At 37.1% G+C, this 21,135-nt stretch overlaps 2 protein-coding genes across 4 annotated transcripts in view; both read right to left on the reverse strand.

Annotated features, from left to right (window-relative positions):
• The window catches only part of LOC108268952 (probable polypeptide N-acetylgalactosaminyltransferase 8), a 15,229-nt gene extending 10,248 nt beyond the window's left edge, over positions 1–4,981 (reverse strand). The window contains exons 1-2 of one of the 3 annotated variants that reach the window (XM_017474335.3): positions 4,371–4,975; positions 1,704–1,950 (exon numbers count right to left, since the gene is read on the reverse strand). In XM_017474335.3, the coding sequence (XP_017329824.1) occupies positions 1,704–1,950; positions 4,371–4,557 (434 nt within the window). In that variant the 5' untranslated portion in view covers positions 4,558–4,975. Of the gene's footprint in view, positions 1–1,703; positions 1,951–3,685; positions 4,316–4,370 lie in introns of those variants that run through there. The other 2 variants (XM_017474336.3, XM_017474337.3) reach the window with 2 other exon arrangements.
• A 1,680-nt stretch (positions 4,982–6,661) lies between these two features.
• ndufa9a (NADH:ubiquinone oxidoreductase subunit A9a) lies at positions 6,662–20,206 on the reverse strand. The gene is given in 11 exon segments (NM_001200391.1): positions 6,662–6,924; positions 9,288–9,354; positions 9,448–9,543; positions 10,720–10,796; positions 10,966–11,036; positions 13,155–13,257; positions 15,487–15,628; positions 15,722–15,813; positions 17,227–17,324; positions 18,080–18,250; positions 20,109–20,206. Coding segments are annotated over 11 exon segments (1,143 nt in total). The 5' UTR covers positions 20,164–20,206; the 3' UTR covers positions 6,662–6,753.
• Positions 20,207–21,135: the final 929 nt, after the last annotated feature.

The raw sequence follows: 21,135 nt of genomic DNA on the forward strand, positions 1-21,135 counted from the left end.
CACCTAGAAACACTCATATACACTCACAGAGTCACTTCACATTCTTTGTCATGTCTATTGTATTTAGTAATTATGGAAACATTATTACAGAAAACATATCATTGGAAATATAATACGTTATTCCTATATTAGTATTTATATGTATAAAAAGTTTTTTTTTTTCAAAGTATTTTTGCACTGCTCTTCAGAGTATCAAGTGATTTTTTTTTTTTTACTCTAAAAAAGTCATACCCTCGTATACATTTAGAAAATCTAGTACACTGACTTTTCACGAACTTCGCCCACTGCTCATTAATATTTATTAGGTAACATTAGCTTGCTTCAGTAAATCAGCTAACTAACTGACTGACTGAAAGGAGAAGCATTTCTTCACACTCACCTCCTACAAATCAACAGTATTTAAGGGGGTAAAAAGTAAATGTATGTGAATAATAACAAAAATTGTGATGAATTTGGACACTTTCTACCAAATCTCCGAAAACACAATTGCAATACATTGTGTGTGGGTGTGCGAGGTTTTTTTTTTTTTGCTATTGTGTATTTTTATTAAGCTGGCTTCCTTCTATCATTCTATATTGCGAATACATAATATTAATAGTAATACATTCTTAGGTCTTACATGATGCAGAAATACTAGTTCATGTATTCGTCACCTCTAGATTAGATTACTGTAAGGCCCTACAGTCTGGATGTTCCAGTAGGAACATAAACAAACTCCAGTTAGTCCAGAATGCAGCTGCTAGAGTCCTAACTAGAACCAGAAGATATGACCACATCACCCCGATCTTATCAAGACTGAATTGGCTCCCAGTGAAATCTCGCATTGATTATAAAATACTTTTATTAACCTATAAAGCACTAAACGGTCTCGCACCACAGTATCTAAGCGGCCTTTTGGTTTTCTATGATCCGCCACGCCTACTTAGATCAAAAGATGCAGGCTATTTTTTGTCACCTCGAATAGTGAAGGCTACAGCAGGGGGAAGAGCTTTCTCTTATAGAGCCCCACAGTTACGGAACAGTCTTCCAATTACTGTTCGGGACTCAGACACAGTCTCAGTGTTTAAGTCTTGGCTTAATACGTATTTGTTTACTCAAGCCTACCCTGAAAAGACTTTCTATTATGCTAATTCCCAGTCCTAATAATCTTTTCTCTCCCTCTCTCCTTCTGTCGAGTCACACACGCTTTTATGGAGATACTAGAGATCCTGATCCTTTCTGATCTCCGGACCTGCCTGATCCGTTTCGGATTTCCTGCCTCTGGATGGAGCTCTCATCTACTCCAATTCAGACTGCTGGGACTACGGCTGCTTCTAAGGCCATACAGACTTCATATAAGTCAATAATGAATTCTTTCACAATATCTGTTGTTACCCAGATGAGGATGGGTTCCCTTCTGAGTCGGGTTCCTCTCAAGGTTTCTTCCTCTTAAAACATCTTAGGGAGTTTTTCCTTGCTACTGTCGCCACTCAGTGGCTTGCTCAGTTGGGATAAATTTGCACCTTCAATATCTGTATAACGTGTTGATATTTATGTAAAGCTGCTTTGAGACAATGTCTATTGTAAAAAGCGCTATTCAAATAAAATTGAACTGAATTGAATTGAATTGAATGTATATAATGTGTCATGTCTCACCCCTAGGGAACCCCCTGTAATCTGGTAAAATGCACATGTAAGCAGGTATCATGTACGCAGGATTTTACCTGAAGTCTCGGGTGTCCGGTATTGTCCTGTTCAGAGGGATTCGGTCACTGAGAAACACGTTGTAGCCGTAAAGCTGAAACAAGTGCTCGGCATCCTTCTGTTCCTCCTTAGACAGCTCATCGCCCCACTTCTTGAACAGCTCTGAGTTTGGGAACAACTTGTTGACTAGTGGCTTCTTCTTCTCCACTGCCGGCTGCTGTTCGATAGATTGTGAGACTTTCTGCATGCTCAGTTGCAAAGATTTAGCTGTGGAAACAACACAGAACATCTTGATATATACCAGCTTTGCATACACCCTTTGCAACAACCTATATGCATATTTCTGATAAGTAACTTAAAACATTAATAAAACCTTTACAGCACTTAGACAGCAGCATTTGTGTGTGTCAAGGTCTACACTTTACCTTGAAAGATAATCATTAAAATACTTCATTATAAAATCCATTTGTGTGTGTGAGTCCATCAGAAAGCTCATATTTTTTCTCTAAGTCATCCATTATAGGTTATGAAAAATGCACATTTCTGTAATGCCCCACAACATTCACTCAACCCTGATATCTATATATAACATACATATTCACCCCAAGTCACATTTTCAGGAAGCTGCATGAGCTCAATTTCTTTACTACACATGAGGTGAAGAAAAACCCTGATATATTATATATATATATATATATATATATATATATATATATATATATATATATATACATGAGGTAGTATATTTCTGAGTGGTTAAATGCATGTTTACAAGTTACCGTACAAAGGCTAAATGGCACTGCAATCATGGAATCATCCTCAGCACCTTTAAGGCTTCAGTCTCAGTGTCGCTTTCTCGTTTCTTTATACCATTCGGTGTATTTTTATTATGACTGCTGGTGGTGCTATTGTGCTTCATTCCACAAAAGTCCAAAATAATCCACTTTAAACTATTTGTTAAAAGCTAATTATCTGATGTGGATCCAACATTGGATTGATGGCTTTATACTGTTGAAAGGCAGGACTGGCTTAGCCTTGCTCATTTACTAAACCAGGCATTCCTGCACAGAGGGACAGGAAAAGTAAAGTGTTTATTTTATTTATTTTTACATAGTTTATATCAGGAGTTAGTAGTAACATTTGTCATACTTATTTTAAAAAATCTGTCAGTAAAATATTCTAAAGCTCCAGTTTTTTTTAACACACACACACACACACATTTTTCTGTTAACTATTCATAATAAACAATTACCATATTATGTTAAATAATAATCAAAGGATATATCGAATTAAATCAAAGGATCAAAATGGTACCAAATTTCATCCCGTGTCTGTGGGAGACATAATTATATGTTTTACATATAGTCAAGAACTCTTCTATGAACGGACTATATTTGCACCCGATGAAGTACTTTCTTTGCTAAAACCTTTAGTAAGTGGGTGCATAAATGTTTTCCACTATTTAGTTCTATTCGGACTGGATTATTTTAGCAGAGGGATGCGTGCATTAATAATTATTATTTATTTTTTTTTACATGTCTCCTCATTGCGGAAACCCCCCCCCCCAACTGAACAACAATAAAATTACCGCAGGAATTTTTTTCCGTATTTTCTATGAACACACATGTTTGCGTCATGTGTCAGTTCCTTAAATATCTCATGTTAAATCCTGATGAATGAATAACTGTAAACAATTTGGGGGCGTGTCAGTAAAAAAAAAAAACATGGTGGAATCAATGTATGCAACATCTGTAAATTTGTTTAAATTGAATATTTACTTGTCTCAGAAGCTGATTGCAGTTACTAGGTGCTTGTTACATGCAGCAAGTTATTGAAATACAAGCAAATTACTTAACATGTCTTTGTCTTTATTTACAATAAAACAATAAATAATTCCCTGCATAAATATACAATAGCATTGTACGATTACAACATAATATGTAATGATAAAGTTTACAGTGGCTTCATAAAAGGATTACAAACAAAAAACAGCAAAACACACCTGATGCACAGTCTTTGTTCTTCATTTAGGAGTTAAAAAACAAAACAAAAACTTGCTGTAATTAAGAGAAGATACACCGCCATCTTGCTTCTTACAAAGTCACCTGAACGCACCTGTCGTGATAATTACGACTTCCCAACTCGTATACAAACTTCCCAGGAAGACCTGAATGCACCGGAAGTAGCGCTGATACAACTGACCCCACTCTCCCCTAACAGGTGCAATAATAATAATAATAATAATAATAATGTCTCATTCACTGCAATTTGCCCTCCAGGTGTAAAGTACAAGACTTTATGTAGCTAATTTACAGATTTCATTAATCTGTACAGGCTGAGCTTGTATATGGTGCAAACCGACTTAAATTCGTCTCCAAAAAACACTTCAGAGACTTTTTACGACATGTTACTGCAGCAGTACTGAAATCTGCAACAGCTTTTCGTTCTGAAACTGAATGCACGTGCGGCATACCGAGCCATAATTAGGCTACACACCTGACACAGGTACATTAAAAAAAATAAAAAATAATAAAAACAATAATAATAATAATAACAATTTAAAAAAAAAAAACCTTAGTAGTAATGCAATGACATGTAGGTAGGTTAACACACCATGGACGTGCATAGTAAAGAAGGTGAGTTAAATGTGCATTCAAACACATTCATTTCTAATTCAACAAACTCACCTATTTGATTAATCTGACGCTCAAGTCCGTCCAGTTTGTCCAGGATGGTGTGTTCAGCTGTTCTCTCCAGCCTCGGAAGGAGGTCTAGAGACTGATTACTAAGTAACATAACATAGAACATCGTGCACAACAAAAGTGCAAAAGCTCCCAGAAGACACGCTGCTTTTGCGATACTTCGAATCCTCATTCTCACAAAACAAACAAACAAACAAGCCTGAAATGTGTCAGATAAGTGTTAATGTGCGGCTATGGATCTAAAAGTACATCCTCTTCACGCAGTGCACAGCTTGTGGAGTCAAAGGGAGTGGTTGCAGGGAGAACAGGAAACATTAGCGGGCTAATGATGAATAGAAAGAAGAAGAAAAAACAGTATGGATGTGAAACAATCCAGCGTTTACAGTGCAAGAAAAGAAAGAAGTCCTTGCCTTACAAACATTTGTGAACTTTGAACATTTGTGAAGCTTGTGAACTTTGTACATATTAATATTACTCTCAAAGTACTACACTGCACCTTTTCTTGTCATTGGGGTGGTATAGCCTCATGAGCAGGGCCCAGTTGTTCAGAAGTAATCTGATTGGATTTTGGCTATCGGATTGGATCTAATCTTGAAAATGGGTTGTTCAAAAGAATACTAAAAAAAAAAAAAAAAAAGGATTCTGAAATCAAATTAGATAATGTGATCCAATCATGCTTTTGAGCTGGATCAAACCTTCAGTATGTGTTGTTCAAAACGTTTTAGTAGGATTGGGATACCTGTAATCCAAAAAATCAGGATTATCCTGATCCCAGCAGAAGGGTGGATTCACTGAGGATTTCAGGAACAAAACATAAAACTTTAAAACTGGTCAAATATTACACCGTTTGTATCATGCAGTATATACATTTATTTATACACTTGATTTGTTTAACTGTTACAGTGATAATGTAGATAAAGTATACATTAGGCTACCAATTAAGCCTTTCAGTGTAGTACAGTAAAAAAAAAAAGAAAAAATAAATTTTGACCCCATAAATAATAATCCCCCAAACAGCTGTCAATATCAAACAAAAATAATATATTTCATTTGATCTGTTGTCACTGTATATTAATTACAATGACACGATCATTAGAGATGAACCAGTCAAAAGTAGTTTCTAACAATTGCATCCCTTATTCCTTTCCACACATGAAGAACTCTGCATGTTCTTATTTAGGTAACTATTGGACATTTAGTCTTTTTATGATTTAAAACGTGTGTTCAAAATATGCACAATGTATTTGTGAATAATGCGGATTTGGTTGTTTTTTGTAGGAAGATGTTTATATTGCTTTATTGTGCTGTTTTCTGTCACTTCAAATAAAAACATTTAAAGTGACCCCATGCTGGCTAATCTACCTGTTGTTTTTTATATAGCTAATATGAATTAGAGCACTAGTAATCTGGATTTGGTAATCTTGAAATGAACCCAGGACCCTGGAGCAGTAAGGCTGTGACTTTTCAGACAGAAGCCTAAAGGAATTTTGCTGGTTAATAATTTTGAAACACCTTGTGCAAGAGACCCACTGTAGAACAGAAAGATCTCCACCCTGAATCACATAACCTGTTTATACTGAAATATTTCTGATGTGCTTCTTGATTCTAGTGCTCTTATGTTGATGCTGTATTTTCATTATTCCAGTGAGAACCGGTCACAGTTTTCCAGCAGCGTTCAACACCACGCTAATGAGAAATCCAACGGGGAAGTAGTGGAGATAGCAAACATTGTATCAAAAGTCCCAGAATGCAATGCAAAACTACAACACAGTAATGCTGAGTTATAGCAGAGACTTCTCTCGACTAATTAGCGATCTTCAAGATGAGGAGGTTGATGGTGTAGATGGCAGTATAAGAATTAAAAGCTTAGGAAGCTGATGTTTGAGCAGAGTGAACAGATAAAGAGGTGAGAGAGATGGACAGACTAAAGGACTTAAGTGCCGCTGCATCACACTCTTTGGTAGATGCAAGCAAGGGATAAATCCCACTGCACCATTATTAGCTGGTAGTCGAACAGCATTGTGGGTAATATAGAGTTAGACCAGAAACTATACCAACATGTTACTAAACTAAAAAAGTTAGATCCAGAATTTAGTCATAAAATGTTTTGCACAGTTACTCACAAGCTCATACATTGGGTATAAATATTGATAGTCATTCAGGGAGGATTTTCCCTTTATGGACACTTCACTTCACATTCAGTTTGTGAGCACTAAATTTCTCCTTCACTCACAACACAAAAACAGACAGCCCAAGATATGGGTCATCTTTATTTCATTATTTATGATTTATTTATGTACAGAGATGCAGTAAAACCAGACAGCACAATGTGTGAAGACGAGCAGAGGACTGCGCTCTGACTGACTGCTCAATATGGGACTGTTTTGGCAGGCTTGGTCTCGCTCAGCTCGGCCTCCAGGAAGCGGAAACGGCGATGACGGCGCAAGACCTCGATGGCTTTCTGCTCCACAGAGGAAGGAGTTATGCCCAAGTCCTCAAAGCCTGGCAGGTCAGGGTACTGCATGTCTGTTAAATGGAACTGGAAAGCAGAGCAGTGTCACAATAATTAATATTGTAAAACTGTCTTACAATTTATTTCGAGAAGCACCACTAACAATTACTCATTCAGTCGTCCTTCAGTAAACAATTTAACCTAGTCAGGGCCTGCATCACAGCCTGTTCACCACACCTATGAGGCAGGAATAGCTCCAGGATGGGATGCCAGTTCATTGCAGGGGACCATGCACAAAATAACTTACAGTGAGCCCCATGTATCAAACCATTTACACAAGACATATGGTATTCATGAATATCCAGGAAAAAAAAGTTCATATCCTACAAGAGCTCCTGAGTTTGTGTAAATGTATGCATAAGGAGATTCACTAATGTGAACCTCAATTAATCAGCTTTAAGTATAATAGTTGTTGAGCTACTGGGATTTAATTCTTATTTTATAATTTATTATTTTATTATGCTGTAAAGTATAAATCACTTATTTCAAATACACCAGAGGTTCTCATGCTTTTGTAACTAAAACCCCCACCAAGCCTCCCCTATCATGTGACATGCCAGATGATGTATATATTTTACATGTAAATCGTGCTGTATTACATTTGCATTCTACAAACATTTGCATATGAACAATGTAAATTGGGATGAAGGGCGCGTCTCATTATCCATGACATTGTTAAATCTCCGGCTCTCTGCCTCTCACTGAACAGAGCAGACCCAGAGAGAGGTGAGAGTGTAGCGGCAAAGAAGACCTCGCAGGACAGACCTGGCGACATTTGGAAAGTTGCTAAGGTTTGTCCAAAAAGATGCTAGGTGCTTTTTTTTTGCAAAAAAAAAAAAAAAAAAAAAAAAGAGATCACTAAAGGGGTCTGAAAAGTGGCTAAGTTGGCAACACTGGTCTGTACTGACAGCTAGATAAAAGGCAGGCTAAGCTCCACTTCTCCCTAGCAAAAAGAAAATACAGAGTGAGAGAGAACGCGGGGTTTTTCCATTTATGCACATTCTATTTGAAAAGCAATAAAATACACTGAGTACCCAAATGATTAGGGTTAGCATGTTTTAGGTATCTGACACGCTGCAGTACTGGACGATTTAGCGCATGCTGCGTTTAGTCAACATTTTGTCATTTTCAGCTTTCTGTGAGCTGTTATGGAGTTTTGTGGCAGTCACTAAACGTGAATTAGATGTGCTTTGAATGTGCTTGGTAAATTATGGCTCATTGGTGTTTAGAAATATACGCATGCGAGAACGAAGAAACTCAGCGTTACTGAAACATAAGTGACCTCGGAGGGAATTATTTAGATCACTTTGGCCTATGAAAACATTTTACACACAACTTTACTTACTGATTGATAAATAAGGCCCAATCAACCTACTGGCATGTTTTTGGGAGTTTGGAGGAGACCAGAGAACAGGGAGGAAACTCACATGGCCACAGGGAGAACATAATTTTGTGGTCATGTCTTCTTTTTTGGCATTTGTTCTATGTAAGCAAGCATTTACCACTGACAATGAAAGACCTCTTCAGGCTAGGCCAGGTGCATGGAAATCTGAAATCATATGGAAATGTCTGAACCCAGCAGGACCAAATTATTTACATGCCGTTTAGACACTACAGAAATGTGTCTGGAGACTATCATGGATTTATTGTATTTTTTTGCTTTAAATTCAAGTATTGCAGTTAATGAGTACATTTTTAATGCAAGACAAAATAGATTAAACATTTGTACCACATGAAGTCTAAATCTTTATACTTCTTTTTGGGGACATTGGAGACTTATATTACAGCTTGTAAAAGGCTCAAAATAGGTCTCCTTTAAATATTGCATGATATTTCAGGCGGGGTTGATTGACATTAATCCGTTGCTGAGTAATTAGAACTATTTACACCACAGCACTGGTAATTTCTAACTATAAACAGATTTTTTAAAAAATGTAATAAGTGGTAAAATCACTGCGATATAAGAGGAATAAAACACTATGGCACATGCTGTTGCCATTGGAAAATAATTAACTTCAGGGTGGTAAAATAACTGTGCATCACACCAGCCTGTTGTTAATTATTTCCCTAATGGCACACCCCATATGATTTATTCCTTATTTATACAATTATTTATCTTATTTACTGATGATTTGCCATTGTTGCCAGTATCATTAACAAAAATGTTGACTACATTTCAAGCCTGATTTAGTTACCGTTTACAATGTGGAAGTACGTGTTAAGCAAAGGAAGCAGCAGGAATAAAAAAAAAAAATAATAATAATAAATTTAAAAAAATGAATAATAATAATAAAAAAAGACTTCACTGCCTCACTTTTCTTTTGTGCACTACTAACTATTACGCAAGTACTTTGAAATTCTTATCATATCTCAGGCTCTGATATACATACCCGGTCCACTTTGTCACGTGTCGTCCATGGCTCAAAGGGATTCATCTCAAAGAATCTGGCAACGAGACTAAAAACAAAAGAATCATATTTATTATAAATTCACGCACACATCAGCGATCATGTCTGTTTGAAGACCATTTAAACAAAGGAAAGGGCTTACTGATACAGAGGGCGTGGCATGGGGTATGCAACAAATGGCCTGTGGGCAACAGCGTACACATACTCCACCAGGTCATGGAGCAGGTAGCGGTTAGGCCTGATAAAGAGCACAGTGTTGAATTACACACAGTTTATACAAGACGTTGTTATGCAATTAATCCCACCTATTTGCATGCTAAAAGGTAGCAAGAAATTCTATAAGCATAAGGAAGAGTCAACAACAGAAGAGAAGTCATGTTGTCCTTTCAGCCTTTGTGCTTTGTAATAATTCATTTCAATTATGAATTATCATATTTATATGTACGCTTAGGAAACTACAGCTTGTTTAAACATAGGTTTGGGTTTGGTTTTGGATTGAAGTGACCCTTCAGAAATTCAGCTTTAATCTTCTATTAATTTAGACATTGGTTTAGAGTTAAAAATGGATCACCACAACGGGTCGAGCAGATTTTTCACCTTCGGCTCATACTGACAGAGCAAACAGCAGGTAGGACACTTCTTAAAAGCAGAACCACAGTTTAGTGTTTAAATTATATTTCCCTTTTGACATTTACCAACTTTGCAAACGCAATGATATTACTGTTTGACCAAGATAACTGACAATGTTAGCTCATAGTTTATCATGATTTTATAGAACAGTATTGTTGAATTCTCGAATCTGATTGGTCAGAAAGTGTACATTATTTCTTTTCTGTATAGCCGAAACAGCTGTGATATGAATGATATATATGGTTTATATTAATGCACTCGTTCTAATATGCTATTGTTTCTATAGTAACAGCTCGCACACAGGGACTTAAAGAGCAATAATAAACAGAATCGAAGACTAATAATAAACAGATTTTTAAAAACATGTCGTTTAACAAAGTAAAATGAAGAATCGATGTGATGTTTTTGTTTGGAAATATATTTAACACTTATGGAAGGAGTCTCAAAAGTCAGTGCTTTGTAACAGTCATGTTGAGAGAGAGAGAGAGAGCGAGAGAGAGCGAGAGAGAGCGAGAGAGAGCGAGAGAGAGAGAGAGAGAGAGAGAGAGAGATTTTTCTTCTAGATACAAATCCTTTGCACTGTATGTAAATGTATTATTTGAGAAGCACACCACATTGCTTCACAAAGAAGAAACACACCCCTAACAACTCTCCATAAGTATTGTAAAGGTCAAAGGGGGTGATGCGAGAGTTGCGCTCTGAAGTATGTGTCAGCATTATGGATGACTGTTTGCGCAGTAATCTTTAGGTCATCAAAACTTAAATAATCGTGCTCGCCTCTTACCCTACTAATGCGTATGTTTTGCCGTTGGCATCAGGATCTTTAATGGCATTAACAATGGCCTTGGCCACGTCCACCACCTACAGACAGAACAGAGAGGCCATGACTGTAAATACTGACCAAAGAACTGGTGTATCTTCAGTAAATCATGACTTGATTATGACACACAAATCTGCGGTAAAGATTTCCGAATGTAGTCAACTAAAAACATTTTAATCAACAGAAAAAAAAAAAGTGTAAAGTACTCACGTGACAAGGCTGCTTAACTGTTTTCTTTCCCATTGCTATCAGAGGGATGGCCTTGCCAAACCAACGCATGTCTGCGCACAGACACACACACATTAACTCCAAAAGCAGCAGATAAAGTTTTATACTATTTTGACTACAGCTAGGCAATATGACAAACAGGCTTCATACAGATTCTTCATAATGAAATTCCAGGATTTTCAAGCACTATTTTTTGTTTTGTTTTCAAGGACTATACAAGAGGTGTCCAATTTCTGTACCACTTATCCTACAAGGGATAGAACCTACAGCAGGAAAGCAAGATCTTGTGCTTGTTGGGCAGTACGGGCCACGCTCTTCTATGCAAAGTTGGCAAGGTTTGCACAAAAATTCATTAGATTTGTCACTAGGTGCTTTTTTGAAAAAAAAAAAGTCTGAAAGTCTAAAGGGGTCTGAAAAGTGGACCGCCGCTGTCTGCGTCACAATGAGTGAGTGAGTGAATAGCGGGAGGAGGGGCTGCAGTGGGGTGTCATATTGAGTGAATGGATGTATTTGTTGTATTTGTGTTCAATCGAAAATAAACGTATTAAAGTTTTTAGCGATTTTGTATTTATTGATTTTTTATAAAATTCAAGTACTTTTTATGCATCACTAGATAAAATGGCTATTTTCAAGGTTTTCCAGTACTTAAGTTTCAAAAAGCCAAACTCAAGCACTTCAAGCACCTTGTACGAACCCTGGACAAAAATCAATCTTTTGAGACATGTGCATCATGATAGCTTTATATAAGGCTATTATTTATTTCCATTTATTATTATTTTTTTTTTTACAAACTTAAGTTAAATTAGCTGATTACATGTTAAAGTTTTGTACTAGCTAGAATATTTAATACTGTAAAATATGAATGTAAACAAAACAAATTGTTTTAAAAAAATTTCCCCTCCTTTTCAGTGTTAAATTTATTTTCTATTGATAAAAAAAAAAACACCAACACTATCATCATATCATGATGCATTTCATATCAAAGAATTGTATGTACACATCATGTGATGTGTCATATCTCCTACCCATAATTTGGAGTTTATTTAACTTAGCTTGTGTTGAAGATATTTATTACTCAATAATCCTCATAAGTAATCGCTTAGAGCTGAATTCAGAGTTGATGTAAGTGTGAGGAATGAGAAAATAATGTGCAGGAGTGTGTGATATAAAATACTATTTTACATGTTGCCAGCCATTTAAGAAAGCATTACAAGAAGGATTGCAGATGGCAAACTGCCATGAACACCATTTCGTGTTAAGTTTGTGCCAAGTTTAAAATCAATGTTTGCCATCTTCTTGTGCATATACGTGATCCTAGAAGTCTAAAATTGTCTTTAAAATTGATCCTACATTGTATTGCAAAGAACTGCAAGAACTTTTTTTTTGTTTTTTTCAAGGTGGTCTAGATGAGGACTAGAGAAAAACCTGGCAGCCTCTACAATGTGAAGCCATCAAGATTAAGCCTGTATAACTTTGTTATAAATATATATCTTTTGAAATTAAATGGAGTTGCAACCACTAACAGACAAAACTGATCTAATTTGATGATAAAAAAAATAGTTGCCAATGAATTACATTATCGCTTAGCTGCATACACCGTCACTTCACAGAACAAATTATTTGAATCAATTAGCTTAGCAGTAGTTAAACTCAGTAAATATTTAATGTATACATTTAATGTATTCATGATATGTTTTTAATGTGTTGTGCGTCACGTTGTCAATTTACCATACTGCTTTCAGTGCACATCAAAATGTGCTGGGAGTCGATTCTTTTAAGAGTCGATTCCCTGATTCCTGGCATCAAAAACTAAGTCAACTTCAAAGCTTTAGAGTCGATTGCACATGCAGAAAATGATTCGCTTCAAGCGAACACAGGAAGCAAAAGGCATTTAGCATCCAAGTGTTTCCGTTATCGAGACAGGGGAGTTTATTACGTTAGTTGGTGTCTTTGAGAAGACAGATTATCTGATAAATGTCAGTAATGTTGTATTGTAGTTAGAAATTTGTTATTTAATGAAGTCAAGCTAACAGTTTTGTAGTATTACTTCTTAAAAATTAAAATACTCCAACTAACCCATAAATAAAATGGGGAACAAATCCCAATCTAATCCCAACAGGCTGTTATAGATTCTGTTTTGTGAAGCACGAGATTGACTACAGGACACATACTAGCAAAGTGGTTGAAAAAGCGGTCTTCTCTTCCGAATAACTCCGACGGCTTCATGATGATGGCATCTGGGAACTCGTCCCTCACAACCGTCTCCCCGACAGCCTGATGAACACAAGTCAGAATCACTTACTGCTCGTCATTTAAATGAACAGTTCAGCAAAAACTAGTTAGTGATGTATCGTGCAATACTGTGGCTTGCTTACATGGTTTGCTTTCTGACACTGTGTGCAACAATGGTTATGTGTAAAAGTGGAAAAATAGACATTGCAAAAACTGCTATAAACAGCAGTGACTGCCATCTTGAAGCTGAATCACCTACTACTTAGCTCACAGGTTAGTGGGTTTTAGATTTTCAGAGTTTAAAGGTGATTTAAATGGAAAACACACACACAGTCATGTGGAAAATGTAAGTACACCCCATGGAAATTGTCGGCTTTTTTCCCCACATATTTGGAGAAGCAAACATTCGATTATATTTGCAACAGTGCCTATTAATGAAGCGGATATACTTGAACAAAACCACAAAAAAAATTTGCTTTTTCAATAATTTATTCAACAAAAATACCAATAGATGTGATATTCTTCTGTGGAAAAAGTAAGTACACTCTTGGTCTCAGAAGCTAGCATTGCCCCCTTTAGCAGAAATAATTTCTTGTAGGCGTTTTGACCACCAGGCTTTCTGGAATTTTTGACCATTCGTCCAAGCAATATTCTTTCAGTTGCAAGTTGTTTGAGGTTTTTCCTGCATGTACTGCCTGTTTCAAAATCCCCCCCAGTACATTTCAATGGGATTCAATTCCAGGCTTTGACTAGGCCATAATCCTTCATTTCTTCTTTTTGAGCCATTCCTTGGTGGATTTGCTGGTGTGCTTAGGATTATTATCCTGTTGAAAGGTCCACTTTCAGTTCAACTTCAACTTTTGGATAGATGGCCTCACATTATCTTCAACACTCTTTGATATGATGCAGAATTCAAAGCTGAATGAATGCAAGCTGTGCAGTCCCTGATGTAGTGAAGCAACCCCAAACCATAACATTTCCACCACTGTGCTTCGCAGTTGGTATGAGGTGCTTCTCCTGAAAAGCTGTCTTTGGTCAGCGCCAAACATTTTATTTATTTGATATTATTATATAATATAAAAAAAGTGATTCTATCATTTTATCAAACAATTAATATTTAAAGTCCCTGTGAAGTGCCTTGACACGATGGACACGAGCCCGATCAATAACAATGCACTGGACAACTCAGATTCTAGAAAGCATTTGATTGGACAGAAAATGTGATGAGAAGCTGAAGTGCAGAATGATGTCATCAAAATTGTTGATCCGTATTGGTGGTACAGAGAGAGTGTAAATTTTGAATGCATATCTCTTCTAAATGTGAATTTTGCCTTTGTTTTGGAGTACACAAGCTTATAGATAACCTTACGGCTAACACATTCGTAACCAAACAGTCATGGGGAATTTACATGACATTACTAAACCTAAAAATGGGCCTTATTTATCCATCTTTTGTAAATAAACACATTATTAACGTGTAAACATTTGAACCATAGAATGATAAGTGTAAATGTTTTTGTAAGGCAAGTGAACTAAAGATTTTCACTCAGTCCAATTACCAAGCACATTCACAGTGCTGATGATTTACTTTTGACTGATGCCCACAAAACTCCATAAAAAGGTCAAGCTCACGGACTGATTCGCAACTCTCTTTGTATATGAATTTATTCAAACTCAAAAAATTGGTGCGGCTGTGGCTCAGTTGGTAGAGCGGGTTGTCCACTAATTGTAGGGTTGGCAGTTAGATTCCTGGCCCACATGACTCCACATGCCGAAGTGTCCTTGGGCAAGACACTGAACCCCAAGTTGCTCCCGATCGCAAGTTAGCGCCTTGCATGGCAGCTCTGCTACCATTGGTGTGTGTGTGTGTGTGTGTGTGTGTGTGTGTGTGTGTGTGTGTGTGTGTGTGTGTGTATGGGTGAATGAGGCACAGTGTAAAGCGCTTTGGATAAAAGCGCTATACAAGTGCGCCATTTACGAATAAATTTGTTCGTATCCAGCTTGATAAATGAGGCCTAATGTCTTAAGACAAAGTGTGGGTAATTTAAAGGTCATAACCATTAACCTCATATCTCAAGTGCAAAAACAAAGACCCAGTCTCTAATGGTTGGACTAAATTTGGAGTAAGAGAAAAATTCTGGACATGCTATTCATTTTAAACAGCACTAATACAAACTCCACAAATGTGCATCTATTGCGTCATTATTTTTCCTCACACTATGGAGAAAGTTCTGATCAGAGTGGTGAAATTGCATGCATCATCCACTGTACCTTATTTCTCAGGTATTTTGAAGGGCTGCGGATGTCCGCGTTGAGGTGCGAGACGTGGATGAATTTTGAGACTCCAGCTTCCCGTGACGCCTTTGCAATCTGCTGAGGGATAGTCACGAACACGTCCTCGTACTTGTAGTTGCTGCAGAGTGCAAAACAGCATGTATAGCAGACTTCACCTCATCTCCAAAACATTGCAGCCAATAAACATACAACATCCAACATCCCTGCATACCTGGTCTCCCACTCTCTTCCCACCAAGTTGATCACAACATTTGAGTGAGATATTGCTCTTTTGATTGATTCCTTATCCTTCACATCCCACTCCTGAAAGATAAAGCAGGTATGAGGTATAATGATACAAAAGGTGAAAGGATGGTGTTGGACTGACACGATGCCATAAGTGCACACTACACGACTTTCAAACTCTCACAATAGCTGACCATCTCACAATACACGGCTTGTGATGTAACTTTGCATTTTCTGTCTGTAGCCATGATTAAATACCATTCTGTAATTTTCAGGTGTAGTCAGAGGAAAAAAAAGGCTCTTACATTTTAGATAACAGCATTAAAAACATGCTGCTGCCACCATCAGGTGAAAGGAAAAATTGCAGTGTGTTGGTCACCTATTATGCGATCTAATAGAGAAGCCACAGACCAATTAACCCATCAGTCTGCGAGACGCATTTGACCCAGGGGTCAAACTCTGGACACACCTTCTCTACGTCATCAAACATGCTTGGCGAACACTCAGAGACTAGTCCTGTCACAACAACTACTTTTGCTGGACGACATTGTCCCAGAAATAATTGTGATAAACAACTGTCATTTCAATCCCATTTCATTCCACTGATATAATGATAATACAATAACATAACATAACTTAAGAATATTCAGACAAAATAATTTGTCTTCTGATGAAAACAGTAACAGCATTTTAGTAGATGAGAAAAATTAAAATCAAACATTCACAGATTTTATATATTAACTTAAACATGTATCAACAAAAACATGTGAAAACTGCCAGAAAACTGGTTCTCATGAAATAATAACATTACAGTGAGTACACTACTGTAATACAATATTGTGAATTCTTTATGCTTTAGTTATTTGTTGTCCGTGTTTTAGTGCGTTGTTATGGAACAACGTGACTTACTGTTCTACCTAGCGCTTTACTTAAGTTCAAGTTCACTTGTGCATTCGTGTCATTTTGTGCAGACGTGGGTTGTAATATTAGGTTTATGTTGTGTAAATGTCTGATTAATCTCATATGTGTATAGGATGTGTTTAGGTGAGTTCATTAACCCGCTAGTAAAGTGCTTCAGTTTAACGCTGTTCATTCACTGTTCAGCTTCAGCACACACAGCTTAAACGACTCAATCCCTGACGTTATTAATCACGACTGGATTATTTCAAACACTAACAAGTCTTACTAGATTTTTCTTCTTCAATAAACATTGTTAGTGCATTGTTAATACCTTGCGTGTAGTTTTTTTTTCAGCAGTATATTTCAATTAAAATCTAAGCTAGTGCTTGCTACACAGAAAAAAATGATTGATGTCATGTCCATATATCGTATGATAAGACGATAACACAGAGGTAGCATGCAACAAGTAGTCACCAAGCCTGGGGGGGGGGGGGGGGGGGGGGGGGGGTAGTCACAAAGAACCAAAATTAATTGCAGGGCTAAAACCGTGTAGTGTGCACTTGGTTTTAACACAAAGTGAAAAGAATGTACCATGAAGATGATCTGGCCAAGATCGCCCATGGGTCTGAGGTACATGAGATCATACTGGTCACATCGGTGGGGAATCACGATCTGAGAGCCGATCCGTCCTGAAAACACGAAACAAAGAGTTATTAATGAAGCACTTTACATCATACATGCACAGCCAATAAATGAAATACTTTTTAACCAAATCTACTTGTCTGATTGCTACAATCAATCATTACAACTTGCGTCTCATCGCTGTCGAATTCTTAAAGGCGCTGATTAATTTTCTAAAAAAGCAGCGTTGGCAAATCACAGGTTTTTATTAATGGACTCATTTTAATATACTTTATAGTTTCTGTAATAACCAAAAAGATTTTTTGGCTTACTAACGTCAAGAAGAAAGTCAAGTGAAGGAACGGCTGTCTATAGCTGCTATAACATAAGTGACTTGAATCAACCTGCTTCATGGACATTCCACAAAATTGCATGCAACTATAAGGTAATAAAGTATGACGCTCTGGTGTAAAGGGAATAAAACACTTCAGACGTGCTGTTATTGGAGAATAATCCACCTTGAGGTGGTAATGTCATGCCTCACACCACCTTGTCATCACAGAATATACAGTATTTTTGTTCCCTAACTCAATAAACATGTTTTTTTTTCTTTTATCTCCAGTCTGTAGCTTTAACTACATTACATGATATGAGCATCTGTAAAACCTAACATTGAATGGATTAATGGATGCAAACTTGTGCACTTAAACAGGTTGCATTTTACAGGGACTCTTACATTAATTTATTCTCTGTTGCATGTTATAGTGCAGGAAATAAGCGTTACAGGCCCACGACAGGCAGGACACTTCTGTTACACACTCACCAAGTCGATTGACAACATATCGGCCCAGAAAGCCAGTGGCCCCGAACACGGTGGCCGCTACTCCGCTGAATGAGGAACGACCCCCTTTGCCTTTAGGGATGAGGGCATGGTGGATCTGTCTGTGCTGGATTGCAACAGGCCCAGCAGCCAGCACCACAGGAGAGCAGGCACCTGTACAAGAGGGTAGGCAGAAAATATTATACAAATTAGAAATGGAGTGACAAGGTGTGTCAAAGTGTGCAAAATACCTCATTATAAATGAACTACTTACACACGACATGTTACCTGCTCACCATACAGTCAGGTTCAGAATTAGTCACGTTTAAAGGGAAAGGGCAAAAATAACTTCATAAAATAAACAGTACTCATCTCCCATCTGTGTGCCAAAACTCTACACCTCTAAATTACCGTAAAAATAAATGCAAGCAAATAGACTTCCTTTACTGGTTAAAAAAAAAATTAAATTGTCACTCATGAAAAGTTGTCTGCCTGAAGGTTAAGGAAGATGACGTTGCGACACCTGTAGTATTTTTGTTTGTTGTGCATGCCGTTTGTCAATACTAGACTTTAAGCCCCTTTACTGGTTTAAAAAAAAGGCATATATCCACTTTCCCCTCACACTAACTGTGAGCTAGCGTTTGGCAGAATTGAGAGCTGTCAACCAATAAGACATGAGTACTTCCACGTATATTCCTGTAAACCCTGTCTGATTGGCCTCACCTTCGTTCAGTGAAGATATAAAATGACAACACCGCCGTCTTCTTTTACTGACATTCAGTTACGAAGTGACAGACCGCTCCAAGTGGAGAATTATTCGGGGCTATAGAAAAAAATCTGCAGTGGCCAGGTTATGCCCCTGATGCTGCATATACACCATATGGCAAAAAGTATGTAGAGAAAATCTGAACATCACACCCATATGTGGTTCTTCCCCAAACTGTTGACACAAAATTAAAAGAACGCAACTATATAGAACGTCTTTTTACACTGTAGCATTATAATTTCCCTTCACAGGAACTAAGAGGCCCGAACCTGTTCCAGCATGACATTACCCCTGTGCACACAGCCAGCTCCATGAAGACATGGTTTGAAGAAAGTGCAAGTGTCCTGCACAGAGCCCTGACCTCAACCCCACTGAACACCTTTGGGAGGAACTGGAACTGGAGCCTTCTCACCATCCAATCATCAGCACCTGACCTCAACCTCACTAATGCTCTTGTGACTGAACAAAACACAAATCCCCACAGCCATGCCCCCAAATCTAGTGGAAACCCTTCCCAGAAGAGTGGAGCTTATAATAATAGGAAAGGGGCATAAATCTGGAATGAGATGTTCAACAAGCACATATGGGTGTGATTATGAGATGTCACCAAACTTTTGGCAAATTGTGTAACTTCCAAATTTGAACATGACAAACAGCTTGTGTTCTGAATTGAAGAGGGAGGATTATTAATATTAGTCCTAACATGGTTTGGCATTGTTTTATTTAACCATCTCCAATAGCGATTTGGGAATCAGTCTTGGTAATACAAATGAAGTAAGAGGATCTGTAAGGTCATGTGAATCAAAATATGCGGTAAACACTTTAGCCAACTGTTTTTAGGTGCAAAACTACAAGAATATAATTTCTGTGTGATGTAAAGCAGCATCATGAACTCTAAACTAGCGGAGAAACCTGACAGCTATAGCTATGAACAGGAGCTCAAATAATCTTAATAACAATTTCGGTAAGATAAGGAGCTAGCTAACGTTTTTGTCTTGAGAATTTTGGAGTGAATTTTATTTTATTTTATTTTATTTTATATAACTGTTATTATTATTATTATTCTATCATTATTTCAAACTGTGGTTAACATCACCGGCCTCGAGCTCGAGCGGGGTCATGCTATAAACTAAAGAGGACAACAGTTAATCTTAAATAACTCCTGACTTCAACACTATCATCTCTTACTGCCTTTTAAAGTGACAACGTTTTATTCTGAAGCTTCATTATAACGCATATTATAATAACTTTTTATTAAATACTTACTGGAAAGCCTGGGAAGGACACTCACAGGACGGCTAACCCAAACGACAGCCGCCATGTTTACGAACCGTCAACCAAACTTAGGATACTATTCCCTACCCGTATTCAAACTAAACCCGCCTACTTCACTACGTTTTGTCAATTCGGTATTACATCCTGCTCTGTGATTGGCTCGGTTTTGACGTTTCTGCGTTGAACACTTGTGATTAGGCAATCTTAGCGTGGAAGGCGGGATTTATTGAAATAAGGATGGGGAAAAATGCCCCACCAAAACGGGATACGGCAAGCGCAGAGGGACAAAAATAAGCGCCTAAATGTAGTTGACATAAGTAAATAAACAGATTAATAAACGAATTAACTAGTAATCTAATTATCTTTTATAAATATACTAAAGTAGTCGTGCTGCAAGTGTAGCTTAAAGCCAAAAATTGTTTATTTGAAGCTGTATAATATTAATTTGATTAAAATTATTTCTGTGGATGAGGTTCTGACAAACAGTGCACAGTGACAGATGATGATTTACCTGATAAAACGCCCAAAAACTAATAATAAATAATATTTGTACCATGCTGTTTGTGTGCTTGTGAAGTGTTTAGAGTATATGGTGTTCACAGTAGGTGGCTGATATTATCAGATATTACTGAAAGTATTATTTTGCATTGGAATTTTTTTAATGCAAATTTATTTATGCAAAATAAGGCTTTGTCTGATTAAATATGTGCAAAATTGTGTACTTAATTAAAACAAACATACAAACAAACAAAAATCTAGTATTTGGAAGTTAGAATTAAAACATTTACTTTACATCTGAAGTTTCTCAAGAGGAAGAATTTTACTTGCAATTTTGTTGGAAAACAAGTTCTTTATTGTTTAACCAAGAAAACAACATCATTCAGTTATCAACATTTGGGGAAATTCCTCTGCAATATCGTTCTAAATATTGATATGATACAAGGAAACTCAAGAGATATTCAGGGATAGCTGATATTTGTGAGCATAAAACCTTCCTCAAAAATTGCTAAGTTTCAGA

This window comes from Ictalurus punctatus, chromosome 8 (genome assembly GCF_001660625.3).
Source record: "Ictalurus punctatus breed USDA103 chromosome 8, Coco_2.0, whole genome shotgun sequence".
Classification (NCBI taxonomy): Eukaryota; Metazoa; Chordata; class Actinopteri; order Siluriformes; family Ictaluridae; genus Ictalurus; species Ictalurus punctatus.